The sequence below is a fragment of the Mus musculus genome, chromosome 17 (genome assembly GCF_000001635.26).
Source record: "Mus musculus strain C57BL/6J chromosome 17, GRCm38.p6 C57BL/6J".
Taxonomy (NCBI): Eukaryota; Metazoa; Chordata; class Mammalia; order Rodentia; family Muridae; genus Mus; species Mus musculus.
Genome location: NC_000083.6, coordinates 28730631 through 28749998, shown reverse-complemented (window position 1 = coordinate 28749998; position 19368 = coordinate 28730631). Strand labels below are relative to the sequence as shown.

At 46.9% G+C, this 19368-nt stretch overlaps 1 protein-coding gene across 5 annotated transcripts in view; it reads right to left on the bottom strand.

Annotated features, from left to right (window-relative positions):
* Window positions 1-1593: 1593 nt before the first annotated feature.
* The window catches only part of Mapk14 (mitogen-activated protein kinase 14), a 57064-nt gene continuing 39289 nt past the window's right edge, over window positions 1594-19368 (bottom strand). For 3 of the 5 annotated variants that reach the window (NM_001168514.1, NM_011951.3, NM_001168513.1), the window contains 4 exons: window positions 12909-12988; window positions 8133-8211; window positions 4843-5016; window positions 1594-3728 (listed from right to left, as the gene is read on the bottom strand). In NM_001168514.1, coding sequence (NP_001161986.1) covers window positions 3661-3728; window positions 4843-5016; window positions 8133-8211; window positions 12909-12988 — 401 coding nt within the window. In that variant the 3' untranslated portion in view covers window positions 1594-3660. Of the gene's footprint in view, window positions 3729-4842; window positions 5017-8132; window positions 8212-9239; window positions 9320-12908; window positions 12989-19368 lie in introns of all 5 variants that reach the window. The other 2 variants (NM_001168508.1, NM_001357724.1) reach the window with 1 other exon arrangement.

The following is a 19368-nucleotide window of genomic DNA, read 5'->3' as shown; positions in this document are numbered from 1 at the left end:
TGATCCACTTGACTGCAGGCACCTGGACTGCATGCTAGCCTATAGCAAAGCAGACCAAGTAGGTCTGATTGCAACTGTCTCCTGTCATGCACATAATGGTTGACCTGGTGGAAGCTGATACTGAAAACTAAAACCTCAAGCAGAGTTATTACAAAGTGGCAAGTTAAACCTTAGTCCACAGTAAGGGAGGTATATCTTTCTGTCTGTGTGTGCATGCATATGGAGGTCAGAGGCGTTATTCCTTAGTCACCATCCACCCTTTACATTCTTTTTCTTATTTAATGTATTTTGTATGCATGTCTCTGGACTATGTCCCTGGTGCCCACAGGAGCCAGAAGTGGGCATCAAATCGCCTGAAACTGAAGTTACAGAAAGTTGTGAACCTGGGCCTTCTGCAAGAACAGCCAGTGTGCTTAACTGCTGAGCCATTTCTCCAGGCCCCACCTTCTGAGGAGGCTGTGTCCTGAAGTAGACTATGCCGGCTAGCCATTGAGCCTGAGAGTCTATCTGTTGCTATACCCCCACCTTTAGGATTGCATGTTGCCGTACCTAAGTATCTGTTCAAGGGTTTGGGGATTGAACCATGTGTTTCTGGCTTTCAAGGCAAGCCCCTTTGTTGACCCAACCATCTCCCAAGCCTATCCTTTGGCTTCTACAAAAGTTCTCTGTGATGTTGCAAAATTCAAATAAGGATACTGAAGGACACTAAATGTTCCATTTGAAAATGGAAACCCAGGATCACTTTGTTCCCGGGATCATAGCTGGAAATGAAGAACACACTTTGGTTGACCATTCTGGGGTAACAGTAGCTAACAAGGGCCCTACCCTTTCCTCTTCCCTCCTGTACTCTAGAGCTACCTACACCTCCACGACAGCTGAAAACCTTTTCTGTCACCTTTGTGGGGGCTCAGGAAAAGAATGGCGTCTACACTTGTGTCTCTTCAGGACAAAAAGCTCAGCTCTGTGAGTGTCCTCAGGTTAGCTGGGAGACCGTGTCATCAAAGCCTGAGAACCTGCTGTGAGGCCCTGCAGCCTTCTCATGCATGATACAGCTCACTAGTTCTGAAGAACAATTTTAGGGTCATGAAGACAGCAGAGTCAAACAGATGTCCTCCCATCCTGCACTCACAGGCACACAACCTAGCCTTCTCTTTGGCAACTTAAAGATAAAAATACATGGTGTATAAAGTTTTAGAGTATTTAGTCAGAAAGCAACTTTTGCTAAACATTAAGCAGCTACCTGGATAGCCCTGCAGTCTTCGCCCCTCGGATTTCAATTGTCATGGTATCAGGAAAGTAGCCACAGAAGATACGTAACAAACTCTGTGGATATTCTCTGATCAAACCAATTACTTGAAGATGTGAAAAACATTCATTTCAGACTGTACAAGAACAGTGCGTGTGGACGCACACTAGGCCACTCTCCCCATGCGGTTCTCTCTGCACAGTAACTCACTCACTGCAAAGACCTGCCTTCCCCTCAGGTCCACCTAAGCAGCTTTAGAAAGGGTCTGTCAGACATGTGCTAGGTCACAGCTGACAACAAAAGTCCCACAACCAAGAAGAGGAACAGAATAAACCTGAGAAACCAACTGAATTTGAAAACTAGGCTTTATTTTAACCAGTGGTATTATCTGACATCCTATGGCATACCAGATTACAGCCAAGTTCACAAATACAAACGAACAGCAGTTTTCTCGTTCCCTTGTCTTCTGATGAAGAAACTGGGTGGTGGCAGCATTGCGCTGTGGATGCCAGAACTCTTCTGCCAGTTCTAGCTTCGAGTCCAGTCCCTGGAACACAGCCCCTAACACAGCATGGTCACATGTGCAAAGATGTCTTCAATGAAATAACCAGAGCAGAATTGTTGGAAATCACACTTGGCATTCAAAAACAGACACTGCTACTAACCCATCTTGATGGGATGGCATGGAGTTGAACTGCACACTGAGGTGGTGAGACCTGGCCAGTCTGCCTCCTTCTGGGCTCCAAATGATTCAGGGTCCTCGCCTGCCCCACAGAGCAGGCATGTCCCTGCACTGAGAGGAGACACCTTGACCTAAACACAAGACCTGTCACGTCCAACACTGGAATTGGCTTTACACTTTCTTACTGCACACAAAGCTTAAATATGGGTCCTTATATAGCACAAAGTGCTCAAAATTCAGAAAATTATGCAAACAGTTCTTCACCCCTGAGGATTCATGTTTATAAAGGTGAAAATACAAAATATTAAAATAATTTGCCCTTTCTCCCCATCAGAAGGAACCACACTCTCTAAGGATTCCTACAACATACAAAATTCCAAGACAAAACTGCTTTCTCCCCAAATTGACACTGGATTCAGTGTCAAGCTGCCGGGGGGTGGGGGACCCTTCCGAGGAGAGGAGCGGGGCCTTGATGACTTGGTTTGTGTCTAACAACCCTTTTGAGAAAGATAGTAAAGGAGCTCCTGGCTTCAGGCGCTCTCGTCTCTCCCTTTGTTCAGCTTTCTTAGCTTGTCACCATGAGTGAGGAGAACATGATTTCCAGAACCGGGGATAGTCCTAGGAGAGGACTCGTTTTCCTGAATTGGTGACATCAGATGGCAAGGGTTCAGGTGCTCTCTGTCTGTCCTGTTTTCCTGCACCATGAGCACCTGGAGAATCAATTGTGTTCAACACAAAGTAGCTGGAGGAGGAGGAGGGAGCAGTGTGCCCATGGCGTCGGTGGGCGGAGGCAATGTGGACAGGAACTTCTGGGAAGCCTTCACACGCCTTGTCCAGGGCTTCCAGAAGACAGGACAAGCTCCAAGAGCACAGCATGCAAACACATCCGTGCTCTGCTAGATGTGAAGATGACACAGGAACTACTGATGGCAGGTGCCTGTGCTCGGCACTGGAGACCTCTGCACTGAGGTGAAGGGTAAGCACAGCAAACAGCTTGCTCCTGAAGTGAGGGAGGGCGGCTGCACATACACGCATGCACACACATGCACCATGGCCTTCCTAAAGGCTGCCTTGTTTTTTCCAGCTCCCCACTGGCCATCCAACAGCCCCGTGCACTTGCCTGGCTCAGAACGTCAGCAGCTGAGACTCTGTAACTATCTACGCGCCCTTCTCACCCTTTTAAGGCACAAACAGACTGACAGTTTTGAACATACCTGTCAGGTTCTGAGGACATTAAGCAAGCCGGTCACAGGCTAGAGACCAGGAGCCAGTTGGTTCTCTTGGACTTTATGCATGGCTGAGGGATAGCCTCAGACCTGAAGCAGCCTCTCTCTGTCACTGATATGGTAAAGGCAGGGCCACAGGAGAAGCCAAAGTGGCAAGGTAACTAAGAACAGGGATATTTTCATATTTCTTACTTTGCACTGAACACACACATCCCTAAGGAGATGACAGTTCCCATCGGCCTGCCCAGACTCTGAGAAAGCAGGCAGACTGCCAAGGACCATTCACAACTCATAAAGTCACTACCATCACAGTGACTTCCACAAAGATAGGTGGACAGACGAACAGACAGACACACACACACACACAAACACTAACACATACATGCACCCCCTTCCACCATGAAGGAATCTTTCAACAAGAGGCACTTGAATGGTATTTGGAGAGTTCCCATGAGAAGGTCTTCCCCTCACAGTGAAGTGAGATAGACAGAACAGAAACCAGGTGCTCAGGACTCCATTTCTTCTTGGTCAAGGGGTGGTGGCACAAAGCTGATGACTTCATCATAGGTCAGGCCTAGGGCAAGGAAAGAAGGAAGGAAGGGTGAGGCGTACAACTCCGGCAGGCAGACACTCAGCCCTTCCCTCCTGGCAGTGGTCTGATGAACTACATCACCTGCCTTGCTCCTGCCCTGCCCTGCAGCAGAGCAGCTCCAGTTCAAGGACACAGACAGAACTGTCTCCCCACTCCATCATGCACGGTGCTCCTTCTGAGTGCTCCCTGGAGCAGCACTGCACTCTGCACACAACGAGGCAGTCCTAACTGCAGAACTGACCTTGTGCTTTATGAAGGAGTATGACTGGGGGTGGAGATGTGGCTCCATTCCTGGCAGTCCCTAACTAGGCCAAAAGTAAGCTATAAAAAACTCCTGTCCTAGTTCTGTGCTGAAATACGCCAGACCCTCTTTATCCTGAAAAGATGCTGTAAACGTAAAACCGCCAAGCACCTCAAAGCTCTGTCAGTTTGAAGGCTCTGCACTCTGTGTCTGCAGCCCATCAGGGAACATACGCATCAGAGACCCTGGCAGTGAGCTCAGAAAGCTGCTGGCAACCATCCACGAGGGTTTTATTCAGACAGGTTCTCATGTAGCCCAGGATAGCCTCAAACTACCTACACAGCTGTGAATAACTTTACAGCCTGGTTTTTTTTTGTTTGTTTGTTTGTTTTGAGACAGGGTTTCTCTATGTAGCCCTGGCTATCCTGGAACTCACTCTGTAGACCAGGCTGGTCTCGAACTCATAAATCTACCTGCCTCTGCCTCCCCAGTGCTGGAATTAAAGGCGTGCGTCACCAATGCCCGGCTTCAGTCTGTTTTTTTTTTTAACCTTAAACTTTTAATCTGATTCCCAAGTGCTGGGATCATAGGTATGTTGGAAATATGTGTGAGTCCTAGGTCCAATCTCCAGCACTGTTAAAAAATATTACATAAACGGGACTTGGTAGCACATGCTTTTAATCTCAGCACTCGGAAGGCACAGACAGATGGATCTCTGAGTTTAAGGCTAGCCTGATCTACAAAGTGAGTTCCTCTGAGTGGCTACACAGAGAAAAACCCTGGCTCAGAAAACAAACAAAACATGAATAAAATGAAAGCAAGCTCAAAGCCCACGCTAGCCTGCCCTGGACTCACTCTTCCACTCATCTATGAGAAGGTCCCTGCTTTCAAAGGACTGGTCATAAGGGTCAGCAACAGGCTCATCATCAGGGTCGTGGTACTGAGCAAAGTAGGCATGCGCAAGAGCTTGGGCTGCTGTGATCCTCTTATCTGAGTCCAAAACGAGCATCTTCTCCAGTAGGTCGACAGCTGTCACACCAGAAAAGAGGAAAACACATGACATCAGTGCCACCACTGTGCAAGTTCCAAGCACCTTTCACATCCACACAAAGCATCCTTTAAGGTGTCTGCTTCTGCATGTAACCCCTTCCCTCCATGTACGCATTGAATGCCTATGGCACATTTTAAAAACATTACTGAGGTTCTGGGTTTGAAACCCAGAATAATAAACAAACACCCCCTCCTACCCCCCAGCTCTCCTTCTCCATCCACCTTGGTTTTCATTTGTGGACACTGCAGGTGTGGCACACCACCATGGAGGCTTCCTTCCCCTCTCCTTATGCTGTGTGCACTCTCTCCCATTTCTCTCTAGTCTTTACATTTACCACCTCAATTGTTGGTAAGAGTGAAATTAGGCATACTGGGTGAGACCATGCCACAGGTGATGCTGTGACCTGGGGCACCACAGCCAGGAGCTCCATTTATGCTGAGCTAAGGTGGTTGGCATCTTGAGCTCTTCCCCGTTTCTCCCCAAGTGAATAATATGGGGAGATGGTTTGTCTCCTGGTGATTATCAGTTACTTTCAATAATGGCTTCCAGGTTTTTTCTCTCCCAAAAGTAAAACAGAAATAAACTCCACAAGTTTTTAGATTTAAGGTTTTTTTTTCTGTTTGTTTTTCGAGACAGTGTTTCCCTGTGTAGCCCTGGCTGTCTTGGAACTCACTCTGTAGACCAGGCTGGCCTCGAACTCAGAAATCCGCCTGCCTCTGCCTCCTGAGTGCTGGGACTAAAGGCGTGCGCCACCACGCCCAGCTAGATTTAAGTTTTAAGTATGTCTCCACTACAGTGCATGCCTGCTGGCTGAAAATCTAAAAGCCAGCAGAGGGCGCTGGATCCTCTGTAAGTGTAATTAAAGACAGTTGTGAGGCATCCTGTTGGTGCAGGGACTCAGACCAAGGGCCCCGTTGGCCATCTCTACAGCTCCAGATGATTTCTTCAGCGTGGAAGGCTCCATGGGTGTCGAGGAGAACTTCCTGAAGAGATGCTATACCTCTGCTCCTCTGAGTGATTATGTACCCTGTAGCCTGAACACCAGTTATCCACAGAAACGCAGGCTTTGAGGGTACAGAGGAAACAGCAAACATGCATACGCTGGCTCTCCAGTTTTAGAGTGCTGGAGGAGGGCTGGGATATAGCCAGTAAAGTTTGCAAAGTGTGCATAAGGCCTTGGATCTAAACCTAGCACTGCAGACAGTGAGCATGGTGGCACAACAGGCCACATGACTCTGTCTTCAACACTGAAGCACTGGTGGACTTCCTGGATACAAATCCTCACGTTCTACAAATCCGCTGACTTTATACTGAACATGAATGAGTGGGTGCCTGCTACCCTGGGGTAAAAAGAGGTCCACGTCCTCAGGATCAAAGCACTTAGATGAGGAACAAGGTCAGAAGTAAGAACAAGACTTTTCAAGTATGGAGGCAGACATAAATAGACACTCTAAGATCAAAGGGCAATGTGAAGTTCTCAGCTGTGTCTTGAGGCTAGCAGTGATGCGAAGCCTGTGACCGACAACAGGGCTGTTAATATTTATATCGCTGGTGTGCAGCCTGTTGGGGACGGCTAGGCTAGCAATCGGTAACAGCATGTTCCTTCTGACCAGCACTTGGCAATGGGCTGCCAGGCACGTTTGGATGTGAGCAGGCTGTGAAGAGCACCAGATGGGCCAGAGCCTCCTTTTAGTCTCCAGCAGCCTGGATTCACTCCTGTAAGGCAGCTCTTCTCAGTGTCTAAATGGGGATCTCTACCAGCTCCATCAGAGAAGACTCAGACACTGTGTACCGCACATCTGCTGGTGAGGATTCAGGGGTGGAATCAACATGGAAAGATTAGAGATCACAGAGACCCCAGACCCTTATCTGATGCAATAGCTCAAGGTAAGTTACAGAGAGCCCAGTGAGCCTGACAGGGAAGCCACAAACCTAACCCAACCTGTCAGTACCATGTACACCTCAGGCCTGAATGGTGTAGCATAGGCTGGACCCCCTCCTCCAAGAATGCACACACCTCTCCTGCTACAGGAATCATTGCCACAGCCACAGCCACTCCTCAGTATTGTGGCTATGGACAGAGTTCGTGAAAGCTTCCGCTCCCAGCTTTTGAAATCACTGCCACAGACATCAGCCCTTCAAAGGATAAGTAACTCTGGCACATGGCTTCTAGAACCCTCAGAAAGGGACATGACCCACGAAGACTTAAGTGCAGTGACTTTACAGTAACATCTGCAGGAATGGGAGAGGCAGGGGACAGCAGCCACCACCTGCTTGTTCCCTTCTCATGGCAGGAGACGGTGGTGGTCTGATGGCTCTGTATCTACTACTGCCTACTACACCAGAGAGAGGAATTAGAACCTTAGCACACTGTCCTGTGCTGACACAATCTGAGCTACCACTGTCACTTCCTCTGCCAGGTGATCCTGGAGGTAATGGAGGCAGGAAGGCAAGGAGCCAGCCACCAAATCAATGCTGCAAAGGCAGCTGCTTACACCCTGAAGGGCAGAGAGGGGAGGAAAGGGGGACGAGTCTGTGAGTGTAGAGGACATCAGGACCCACTGCTGGGCATTAACCATGTGTCTGTGCCTGTTTTCTGTCCTCAGCTGGGCTCCACCTACCACTAGCAGCTGTAAGGTTCACACCTCCTTCCTTCTCCCCCAAGTCCCCATAATTCCCTGTTCCCCATTCCTCACTTCCCTTAGCCTCTCCACCATATTCTGCAAGCATATAAGCATACAAGCCTATCACTGTATGATATTTCCTTATGTGACAATACAGACAGACAGTAACAGCTATATTTATTAAGACCCAAAAGTTACTTAAAGATAGTACTCTTTTGGGCTGGTGAGATGGCTCAGCGGGTAAGGGCTGCTCTTCCAAAGGTCCGGAGTTCAAATCCCAGCAACCACATGGTGGCTCACAACCATCTGTAGTGAGATCTGACGCCCTCTTTTGGTGTGTTTGAAGTCAGCTACAGTGAACTTATGTATAATAATAAATAAATCTTAAAAAAAAAAGGTACTCTTTTTAGTCAAAACCAAAACTTCAAATTTCTAATTTATACCACAAAATCAAAGTACGATCAACTCACCCAGGGGATTGGCACCAATAAATACATTTGCGAAGTTCATCTTCGGCATCTGGGCCAGAGACTGAATGTAGTTTCTTGCCTGTAAAAACACAGACTTTCAGAATGACTATGTTCAGTAGTGTTAGTGATCTCAGGGAATGAGCTAGGCTGAGGCCCGTATGGACCACTGTCTGGGATGCTCAATTCAGGCTTACTCTTCTTCTAGCCACTGACCCCCTCTATTTGTGACCACTGACTTTATTCTTGCGGTCTCCCCAGAGTTCTGTTTCCTGTGGATGAGAGTGATAATCAATCAGCTACTCTTTACTAGCTTTCTGGTCAAAGGGTCAGAAGCTTAAAACCAGAATTGAGACCAAGCAGTCTTTTCCAGGACCATTTTCCTAATCAGGTAAGTCATGAAGAAGAGTTGGTACTGAAGCAGACGAACTCACTGCAATTTGAAGTTGTAGGAACCAGACACAGACATGGCTGCAATCCCTTCCTACTTAACCACGTAGAATGGAAAAAGGAATAGAGGTAAGAAAAGCCATTTTTCAATACAGACAAGAGCTGAAATGCACACAATGCTCTACAAGGGTTTGTCTGTCACGTCTGATCATAAACTGGAGTTAGGTTAGTTATGACCTGGTCAAGAGCTCGATTCCCCAGGTGTTCATACTTACTATGAATTACTTGTCTTGTTTAAAAAAAACCCAGCACACCTATTAGCACAAGGAATTTTATAGTGCGTGCTTGCATGCAGTCTTCTCTTGGTTGTAAAATGGGTGGAGAGCAAAGCACACTAATGAACTCTGTTCCATGCACCCATGACACGGCTGTAGCACACCCTAACTACATACAACTGCAACGACACTTGTTACCTCAAGCACAAGATCAGAAAGCCAAACACTAGGGAACACTGCCCTACACTGCATCGCTGCCTCGCAGGCTCAGGAGACTGCATCCTAAATGCCAACACTCCGCTAGCACACAGCCAGTACTGCTTTAACGGTTCTTGGGGCACATGCAAGCATTCGGTGACATTAGAAACTGCTGGCTATACACAGACACTACCACGAGAAGGTGGCCTCCGAGGTAGACTTCCCTGTGCATGCTGTTTGTTCTCACCTCATGGCTTGGCATCCTGTTAATGAGATAAGCAGGGGGTGTCCCCGTCAGACGCATTATCTGCTGAAGCTGGTTAATATCTTAAGATGCCTAGTCAAGGGCATTGTTAAGACACGGTGTAAAAATCAACTCCAGTTGTTTAAGTCAAAAGCCATCCCAAGCAAAGCAACTCCCAACCACACCAGGCCAGCGCCTAAGGCTGCGTGTTGTAACATTCTGTGGAGAATGGCAGGAGCTATTAGGCATGTAGCCAGTGAGTGGCCACACACACATGAAAACAAACTTTTGCTTAAGTATCAACTTTAATGTTAAATAGTTTAGGTTCTCTGGAAGCAGACTGTGCCTTGATCCAGGATGCCAGCCAGAGAACCATTTTCAAGTCCCAATGGCTAAAACCTGTTTGCTGCAGTGGCAAAAGTAGAAGATGGAGATAATGGTGATGAAACTCTGGAAACCTAACACATCTAACAGATCTATCTGGGGAGGAGGTTCAGTGTTGATGGCACAGGCTCTACGAGACACACCCCTACAGGCTGAGAAACTTGGAGTGTGGGTGCTGAGCTACACCAAGTCTCAAAGACGTTGGCAGTGATATACTTAAAATGCATGCCACAAATATATAGGTTGGTGAAGAAGGGTACTTTAGGAGTGATGGCGAAGGCAAAACCGAAGCTACAGTCTGGTTGACAGCTTCAGAACATGCCACAATCACACCTGTAGTGAGGGAAGACACTAACTTCAATGAACAAAAAGTTTAAAACACTGTGTTTATCTGACGGGGCAAAGTTACATGAAGTTTCCGTTATTCCATTTTCACGTTCATTTGTGTGGTAGGGAGGGGCAGGTCACACGTACCACTAATGAATGGAGATCAGAGGATTGATCTCCAAGTTGTAGAATTCTCTGCCCACTGTGTGGGCCCTAGGAGAGAACTCAGGTCTCTGCTGCTAAGCCATCTCAGTGTCCTTACTCAAACGACAGGACTACTAACTTCCCTCAGCCAGGCCACCAATTCACCAGGTACAGGCCACAGCTTCTGAAATGGAAACCCACTGCCAGTTTATCCCACGCTCCCTCTCAAGGTGATGATAGTATTTTAAACTAAACCTTAACATGATTTAGTGAGCTTCCTTTCTCCTCACCTAAGTATCAAGTCATCCTTCAGCTGGAATCTCATCTTTAATAGACAAGCCAATGGCGTCCTTTCCTTGCACATCAGCACGAACCCTGCTGGAAGGTGACTACTGCTATGCATTTGCCCTTCTTCTACCTGAGTGCAGAGATGGGCTGACTCACTCTGTACAGACTTTGGACTTCCCTCTGAAAACTCCACACTCAACAATGCTCTGCATACTGAGAGAGGGGACAAACAGGGTGAACTAGACACGCAGGATTCAGGTGAGCTCACACGCTCAACTGTCATGCTCTCCTTGCGGGCAGCACGTACAGGATCAGCCATTTGTCATCTGGGAGTCAAGAAGATGTATCTCTGAAGAAGAGGGCAGGAGCCATGCCTTTGTTTCCTTGGCTGGTTAACCCAGGTGCCAGCACACTAAGCAGTGAGCTGTCCTCGGGCCTCTGCCAGCTTTCTGTCCTGTTCTCCCTGTCCTGCATTCTCTGTATTCAGACCCCGTGTCCTTGTCTACACTGGCTTCCCTGTTCTGTTCTTTCCAGAAGGAATGAGTTATTCAGTGTTCTGTTGACTACAATTCTTTAGTAAATTTTTCTGACTACTTTTACTCAGTCAGCTTTATCTCACCCGGATGTAGGTACTGTATGCTCCCCACCCCCAGGGGGTCTGGGGTTAGACCCATGGCCATGTTGACGTCACTGAGCTACATCTACAATAGTTGTTTGTTTATTTAAAAAGGTGTCTTACAAATTAAGCCCAGGCTTTCTGCCTCTGCCTTTTAAGTGCTGGGGTTAGAGACCTGCACCATCACAGCTGGTGCTTTGGAGATTTCAAAAGTACTGGGTGGTGTCATCAACACTAACTTAACCTTGCCCATACTTTTCCAACATTTAGACTGCCATTACCCATTTCTGACGATTATGCAGGGAAGCTCTTTTCTCACTACTGTACACAACTGAGTTATCACTGAGAGGATGTTTGTCTTGGTACCTGATTCTGTCCATTGCTGCACTAGAACTGTTCAAATATCTGATGTGCCCACTTCATGTTAAGATAAAAGACATCTCATTATTAGGCCATGTATCCAGCTTGCTTGCTTGCTCTCTCTCTCTCTCTCTCTCTCTCTCTCTCTCTCTCTCTCTTTTTCCTTTTTGACGAGACAGGCTTTCTTTGTATAGCCCAGGCTGTCCTCGAACTCAGAAATCCGCCTGCCTCTGCCTCCCAAGTGCTGGGATTAAAGGCGTACGCCACCATGCCTGGCTTGCTTTCTTATCTTAAAGGAGTAAAGGAAATAAAATAAAATAGGCCCATTCAAAAGCTCCAGGGTCCTTTATGTATAGCTACACTGCAGATTCGGGGTCCTGATTTTGTCAGGGGAGGTGACTCGTGTGTTGCTGGTTGCCTACAGCTACTTAACTTCCTTCTTAGCTGAGCAGAAGGCTCTTCTATTGGAAGTGGTAGGAGGGGAACCTAGGCGTGCACAGCTGGGGCTTAGCTCCTCCATTTATTTCCCTAAGCGGAAATGAGAGGAAGGAGGGGCTTTCCTAGCTTCCTCAAAGTTTCTGGCCCCAGAAAGTGACAACAGCTTAAAAAACAAAAACAAAAACAAAAAAAAAATCCTCCAACAACAACAAAAACAACAACAACAAGGCTGGGCAATGGTGGCACAAGCCTTCAATCCCAGCACTTGGGAGGCAGAGGCAGGGGGATTTCTGAGTTCGAGGCCAGCCTGGTCTACAAAGTGAGTTCCAGGACAACCAGGGCTACATAGAGAAACCCTGTCTCAAAAAAACAAAAAAAAAAAACAAAAAAAACAAAAAAAAACCAAAAAACAAAAACAACAACAACAAAAAACAAAAAACCAACAACAACAACAAAAAACCAACCAACCATGGCTAAAGTAAAACAGAGTCACCTTCTTATGGCCTCCATGGAGAAAGCACAAGTTCCAAGTGGCCCCTCATGCTATTCACTGTATTGACCAAGGTTCCTGGAGGAGTTCAGAGCCATCTGCAGACTGTCATGAGGGGAGGAAGCTGTTCTGTGTGGTCTGAGGGTGGGAGAGGAGCCCATGGAAAGACCCCGCCCAGGAGGAGCCCCTCTAGGGACAAGGCACACATCACCCACCACTGAGAGGGAAGGTCAGACTAGCACACAGTGTCAGAGATTAGGATGCTCAGCAGAAAGTGAGAGGGCTCTTAAGCACGTGGGCAACTTCAGAGAGAAGTCAGGGCTCAGGAGGACACACACACAAATTTCCCATTAATCTCTTGGAATGAACTGGAATCTCAACTCTCAGTTTTATTAGCATACAATTGCCCCAAAGGGGTTCCCATGATCTTAAGTCCACACCCAGATAAGGATAGTTTAGAATAAAACACACTCATGCATGCAAGCGGGCTCATGCAGGCTCACATGTGTGCACACATCACACACAGCACACGTCACACATGCATTCCAAAGTCAGAGTGCAGAGTGACGGAAGGCAAGTGGCAGAGGCCCCCGAGGGTAGTAATTCAATCAAAGCGTCAACTCACAGACTCTGAGGAGATTTTCTTCAGAAGCTCAGCCCCTGGGGTTCCAACGAGTCTTAAAATGAGCTTCAACTGATCAATATCTAACGGTGGACTATAAAGGAAAATGTCGGGACAAAATAAAAGTGAAAAGCAAAACAAAACAATAATGAGCAAAATAAAACACAACAAACAAAAAAAATCTCAATAATGGAAATGAGTCCCCCCCTCCCCCAAACAAGGCCAACATGGTGGAAGATTCTGGGTGGAAGGCTTCTGTAGGGTGGCCACTTTCAGCATGACTTGCTCCTCCTGTAGAAAGGTTCAAAAAACCGCCACACACACACACATTTGTCACCACCATGCAGCAGGAAGTAAAGTCACTGTGGTTGGGTCTTAGACAAGAGGCCACGCCACTCAGTCCATGAGCCCAGCCTCCACCTCCACCTCCCCTTCCACCAAGGCACTAGGAGGTAGCTAAGCAGAGTGTGCTGGCAAGCAGAGGCGGAGCACACTCTATGCATCTATTTGTGACTATCCCCCTAAGGCCTGACCTAAGGAACTTGTAATCTGACAGTTGGGAGGCCTGCTCTCCTCCCAGACACCATTCGTTCACTTGAGTGTGCCCTCTGGAGACCTTCCCCTCTCCCCTCTAGGAGACAGAACATGTGAGGGACAGCCAGCTGGCAGAGGGTGCTACCCCACTATGGGAGACACCAGGCTGCAACCATAACGGATGTAAAGTAACCAAAGTCTACTCACTAAAGACTTGAAAAGCAGAAAGGCAAAGGGCCCGGAATAGTCATTCTGCCATCCAAAACCTCAGAACAAATGAGCATGTGTTCACCGGAGGATCAGAGGCCATTTACTCTCACTGCCTTCAGTCAGCCCCTTTTGAGCATCTGAACAGCTGCTCCATACCTCAGCTGATGGTGAGATAGGGAGACTGTGTGAGCCCGTCAGGTTCTGCAGGATCATTAGCCGTCCTTCCTGTGTCACCTAAAATCCCCCAGCAGCCTCTTAACTCAGAGTCCTTGTGCCTCATCTATCCAAGTGCTGGGACTACAATGTATGGCTGAACCCCATCCCTTATTTTAGATTATCTGATACATAAAAGGCACATACAATATTTAAAGAACAGATAGAGAAGATTTAGCTTGCATATAGAGAGGCAAAATAAGCATGAGTCAGTCAAGAGAACAGTGTCTGCAAGCCACAGTTGCCTAGTCACAGGAACTGCTTATGCAACAAGATGGCCATTTTGCCTCTGAACATTTTTTTTTTTTGCTAAAACAGAAGAAAATTCTAGAAAGGTGACAGGAAGATACAGCCTGGTGCCTGTCTTATACATGGAGTTTTCCTGGAATGCAACAAGGCCGTGCATTCGTGTATTTACACACCAGTTTTCACAGGCCTGCAACAGTCAATAATTTTTAAGATAAGATGAGCCAGTGCCCAAAAATGGCATCCTACAGAAAACCGAGTTAACCCAGAAGGAAGTCCACTCACACAAGATATTTCTGAAGTTAGAATGGTAAAAGAAAAAACAAAACAAAACAAAACCCCTGCTACTGAAAATGGAAAAGAGGAGATGCTCCAGGTGCGGACAGTGGGTGGACTGAGACTGGCACTGACTCACTCAGGCCGTAACACTGCCGACATGCTAATGGTGACAGTTGAGCATCTTCCTTGCAGACAGGAAGAAGCTACTCAGTTTATATAAATCTAGCTCCATTCACATTTCTACTCCCCAGGAATATCTGATTAGCCACTTCAAGAGGATGTATGTTAATAGAAAAAAATTAGACTCTTCCAGCCCTCCAAGAGGTGATTTTACCATGTACGACTCCAAAGTAGTTTATTAACCAGCTGGACTTTCTTTCTTTCTTTCTTTTTTTTTTTTGTTTGTTTGTTTTCGAGACAGGGTTTCTCTGTGTAGCCCTGGCTGTCCTGGCACTCACTCTGTAGACCAGGCTGGCCTTGAACTCAGAAATCCACCTGCCTCTGCCTCCGGAGTGCTGGGATTAAAGGTGTGCGCCACCACGCCCGGCCCAGCTGGACTTTCTAAAGAGGCAAGTTTCATATTCCCTTTGGGAAAAGTGAAGTCTGGGTTGTTTCCTAACTGACTTAGCTTCACCTCCAAGCTGCCTGAAGAACATGCATCTATCAGCAGGCAGGGCTCATCCATACCTTTCTCCCTTGTCTGCAGGGGTGAGCATTCTCAGACTAAATCACAACCAGCTCCTCACCCTCACATCCACGCCTTTCTGACACCTGTCACTCAACTTTTATCTGCTTGCCTCAAACTACTATTCTTGAATAGGCTCAAAGCTTCAACTCAAGGCAAAGGTCTCAGGCACTTCTATGCCTCTTTATGCAGTTGTAAGGGAAGCCTCCACTCTTCCTGTATTAAGCCTTTTCCTTTCCCACTGTCCCTTCCAAGGGCTGTTCTAACAAGAAGTCTTTCTGGACAAGCTTTTTTGAGATGGCCTCAAACTTACTATGTGGCTGAGGTGACCTGGACTCCTGAGTCTCCGTCTCCTCTCCATAATGACCTGGGGTTTTACTCCATGTTGGACTTCTCTCTGAAGTAACTTACCTGCACCTCTCACTCCTCATTCCATTCTGCTTTTCCACCGGAGGAAGACTTCTGTCCCAGTCACCCCACCACTCTGGTTGGTTCAGACTGACTACCCTGGTTTTGAGGGTGGCAGCAGCATCTCTCCAGCCTTGCCCAGTGCAGCCAGCCTGGCAAACACCGACTGATCCAAACACTTGACTCACTGTTCTGACCTATCCTCAAAACCCAGAAAAACATTCTATGCAGTTTATTTAAAAAAAAAAAAAAGTAGTAAAAAGGATGAATGAACATCGTGCACAGCGAGGAGGGCTGTGGCTGGAGCTGCTACAGCAAACCTGGGAATTGGAAGGTAATAAACACATTATGGAAGAAAACCCTCCTTAGGAGCTAAGGCAAAGCTGCCACCCAGCTATGTGACAGTGCACAGCAAGACTTAGTACAGCCTGCTATTTCCACAGTGAGCTATCCTTCACAACTGGGATAGCTTTTCCTTCCCCACAAAGAAGTAAGTTTATCATCAGTTTAAAATGTATTTCAAGGGGGCTGGTGAGATGGCTCAGTGGGTAAGAGCACCTGACTGCTCTTCCGAAGGTCCAGAGTTCAAATCCCAGCAACGACATGGTGGCTCACAGCCATCTGCAACAAGATCTGACTCCCTCTTCTAGAGTGTCTGAAGACAGCTACAGTGTATATATTAATAAATAAATCTTAAAAAAAATGTATTTCAAGTAAGATGATAATACCAAATTTTTTTTTTTTTTTTTTTTTTTTTTTTTTTTTTTTTAAAGATTTATTTATTTATTATTATATGTAAGTACACTGTAGCTGTCTTCAGACACACCAGAAGAGGGCATCAGATCTTGTTACGGATGGTTGTGAGCCACCATGTGGTTGCTGGGATTTGAACTCCGGACCTTTGGAAGAGCAGTCGGGTGCTCTTACCCACTGAGCCATCTCACCAGCCCCGATAATACCAAATTTTAATTCAGAAATTATCTGAGCCATCTTTCCAACCCTAAGGCACTGGCTTTAGTATCAGCAGTGCAACTTCTTTTCTCTTCTTTTTTTTTCCCTTTCTTTCTTTCTGGTTTTCGAGACAGGGTTTCTCTGTGTAGCCCAGGCTGTCCTGGAACTCAGAAATCCGCCTGCCTCTGCCTCCCGAGTGCTGGGATTAAAGGCGTGCGCCACCACGCCCGGTCCAACTTCTTTTCAAAACTGAGACCAACTTCTAGAGATGCAGCTCAATGGTACAGTATCTGCCTGGCATACATAAGCCCTCCCTGAGTTTAAGGAAAGAAAAAACTAAAAATGAGGAAAAGACCGGAAACTTAACAATGGAGAGCAATGGGTAGCTAGATATGCTGTGCACTCCAGTGCGTTTGCTCAACCACCCACATTTTACTTCACCCTCTGGGCAGAGCAGACACAGGGTTCACTAGAGCACGGTACTGTCTATCTGTGATGTTCCGTAGCATGTTTGAAGAAGGACGAACTGCTCTGAGACTGTTCTAATATACCCAGGACAGTACGCAGATCAGTGCAGCAGCAGCAGTGTAATCCAGAAGCCCTCCACCCTCTGTTCACATCTGTAAAAAATCATTTATTTTTATGTGTACGAGCGTTTTGCCTGTGTGCTTATCTGTACTATGTGCGTGCCTGGTGCCCACAGAGACCAAAAGAAGACACTGGGTCCCCGAGACTGGAGTTACAGATGAACTATCTTGCAGGTGCTAGAATCTGAACACCAGCCTGGAGACTGGAAGAGCAGCTATGCTCTTTAACTGCTGAGTTGCCTCTCCTGACCATAGGTCACGTCTTAGGAGTACCACATCCACTACAATGGGGGAAAGGTCTTTTATGCGTGAAGGAAATTTATACTTGATTACACAGGAAAATAACAAGTCAAGTCTGCGATCTCTGGTATGAAAATGTATTGTCTATATTGGATACAGCAAAGAAAAGGCCACACAGCTTACGGTCCTTGAGCTGAAGCTGACGTGCTGGCATCAGTGACTCCATACCTAGCTAACCACACATTTCAAAATCAAAGTAAGTAAGGGTTCCACCCGGAGAGACAGTCTGGGGCTCCCTGCTCCCTCTTTTGCTATTAATCTCTATCAGCTGAATTCACTTGATACTTATAGCCGACCAGGCTTCTAGAGAAGAGCTTTGTTCTTTACACAACCACTAGAACACCAACCACTCTTATTAAGCTGGATGGAAGGGTTTTCTAAGTCACAGCACAGTCATCAGTGGCAACGACTGTCCAACACCATGAACCTAATTGATACTGATAGGTTATAAACTTTAAAATTGTAGAGGTTAAGTCAATCAATCATCAAGTTACATTAACCACACGGGCTCCTCAACTATGAGCCATACACAGGACAGCACACACCTAACAGATCTATGATGCCTCAAAAAGTCTTATTAGGCAGCTCTTAGAAGCTAAGATCACTAGTTCAAAGGCACAATGACTAAAAGTGAGGTAAACAGAAACCCATGGAGAAAATTGAACTCCACGAAAGAGCAGTCTGCAAAATGTCTCATCAGTGTTCCATTTACAAACCACACAGGCTACAGCCTCAGGCCTTCTAGGCTGGCTGGAGTGGGGTCCGTATGTTCTTTAGAGGCGTTGAAAAGAGTTCTAGAAACCACAGGACAGAGTAGTGAAGAGAACTTTAGAACTCCTTGGGACCTTAAGAAAAATGGATAGGCCCACTAGACTAATGATTTCCAGTTCACCCAGTTAAAACTAAACGCACACAGGTAAACTCCTACTTTTACTCAAAACACCTGTCAGAACTGCTTAGCGATGTGACTCAGCTGGTAAAGTGGTTTTCTAGCATGCATAAGGCCCTGGGATCCAGACCCAACACAGCATAAAAAAAAGGCACGGTAGCTCAGGAGACCAAGGCAAGAGGAGCACTGGGAGGCTATGGCTATCATGAAATACACAATAGTTCCAGGTGAGCGTGGGCTACGAAGAAAGCCTGTCTCAAACAAAACAAAACAAAACAAATGTCTACCACCAATAACAACAAACAGAAAAATTTGTACTGAAAAAATAGGAAAGATACCAAATATGCTGGATATTGGAGAGACCCCTAACTACTGTAGGCCCAGATGCAAAGTATAAACTCGTCCAAAACACCCTAGAGAACAGGTACCTCAGAGCCCCCTGCCCACTGAGGGCTGGTTAGGACCTGGTCATAGTGCTTAGCTACTCTGAGGTCTCTGAAGCCACGGTCCAAAAAGACCCAGCTACTGCTCAGCCTGGCAGCACGATGCTAGTTTTTCGAGGCACGCAGAACCCAAGGATTATGGGGTGGCATAAGCAGGGCAGTGTACACCAGGGTTGGAATCACTGTGAGTGGCCTGACAGTGTGATCCATGAAGCTGTGAGGGGGATGTCCCAGTGAGTCCCCAGAATGTGGGCTGTGGACAGTTACAGGCAGTGAGCCAAGAGAGAAGGCATATGGATCCATCCAGCAGGGTGACAGGAGCTGGGCTGCCCAAGCTCTTTGGAACTCAGCTCATGCCACCCAAGCCTTGGAGGATGGATGTCAAACTATGGGACTTTAATGCTCCATCTCACCTTGCTTTGGTCTGGCCCTTCCTTACCTTTGGATGAGAATGTTTATGCCACTGAAAAGGAGAAGCATATAATCTGTTGACTGTAACAGGGGCTACAGCTGAGAGTTTGCCTTGAGTATCGGGAGACTAATGAGGATCTGGATTCTTGGACATGGACTGAGTGTGTTTTATACTACAAGCTAAGTATATGGCCTTCAGAAGGTAGGGATGGAGTATTAACAGTATGGACCTCAAATGTCTCCTACTGCGCGTCTGACCCCAGCTGGCGCTGCTATTTTTTTATGCTGGGAACATTAGGAGGTGGGG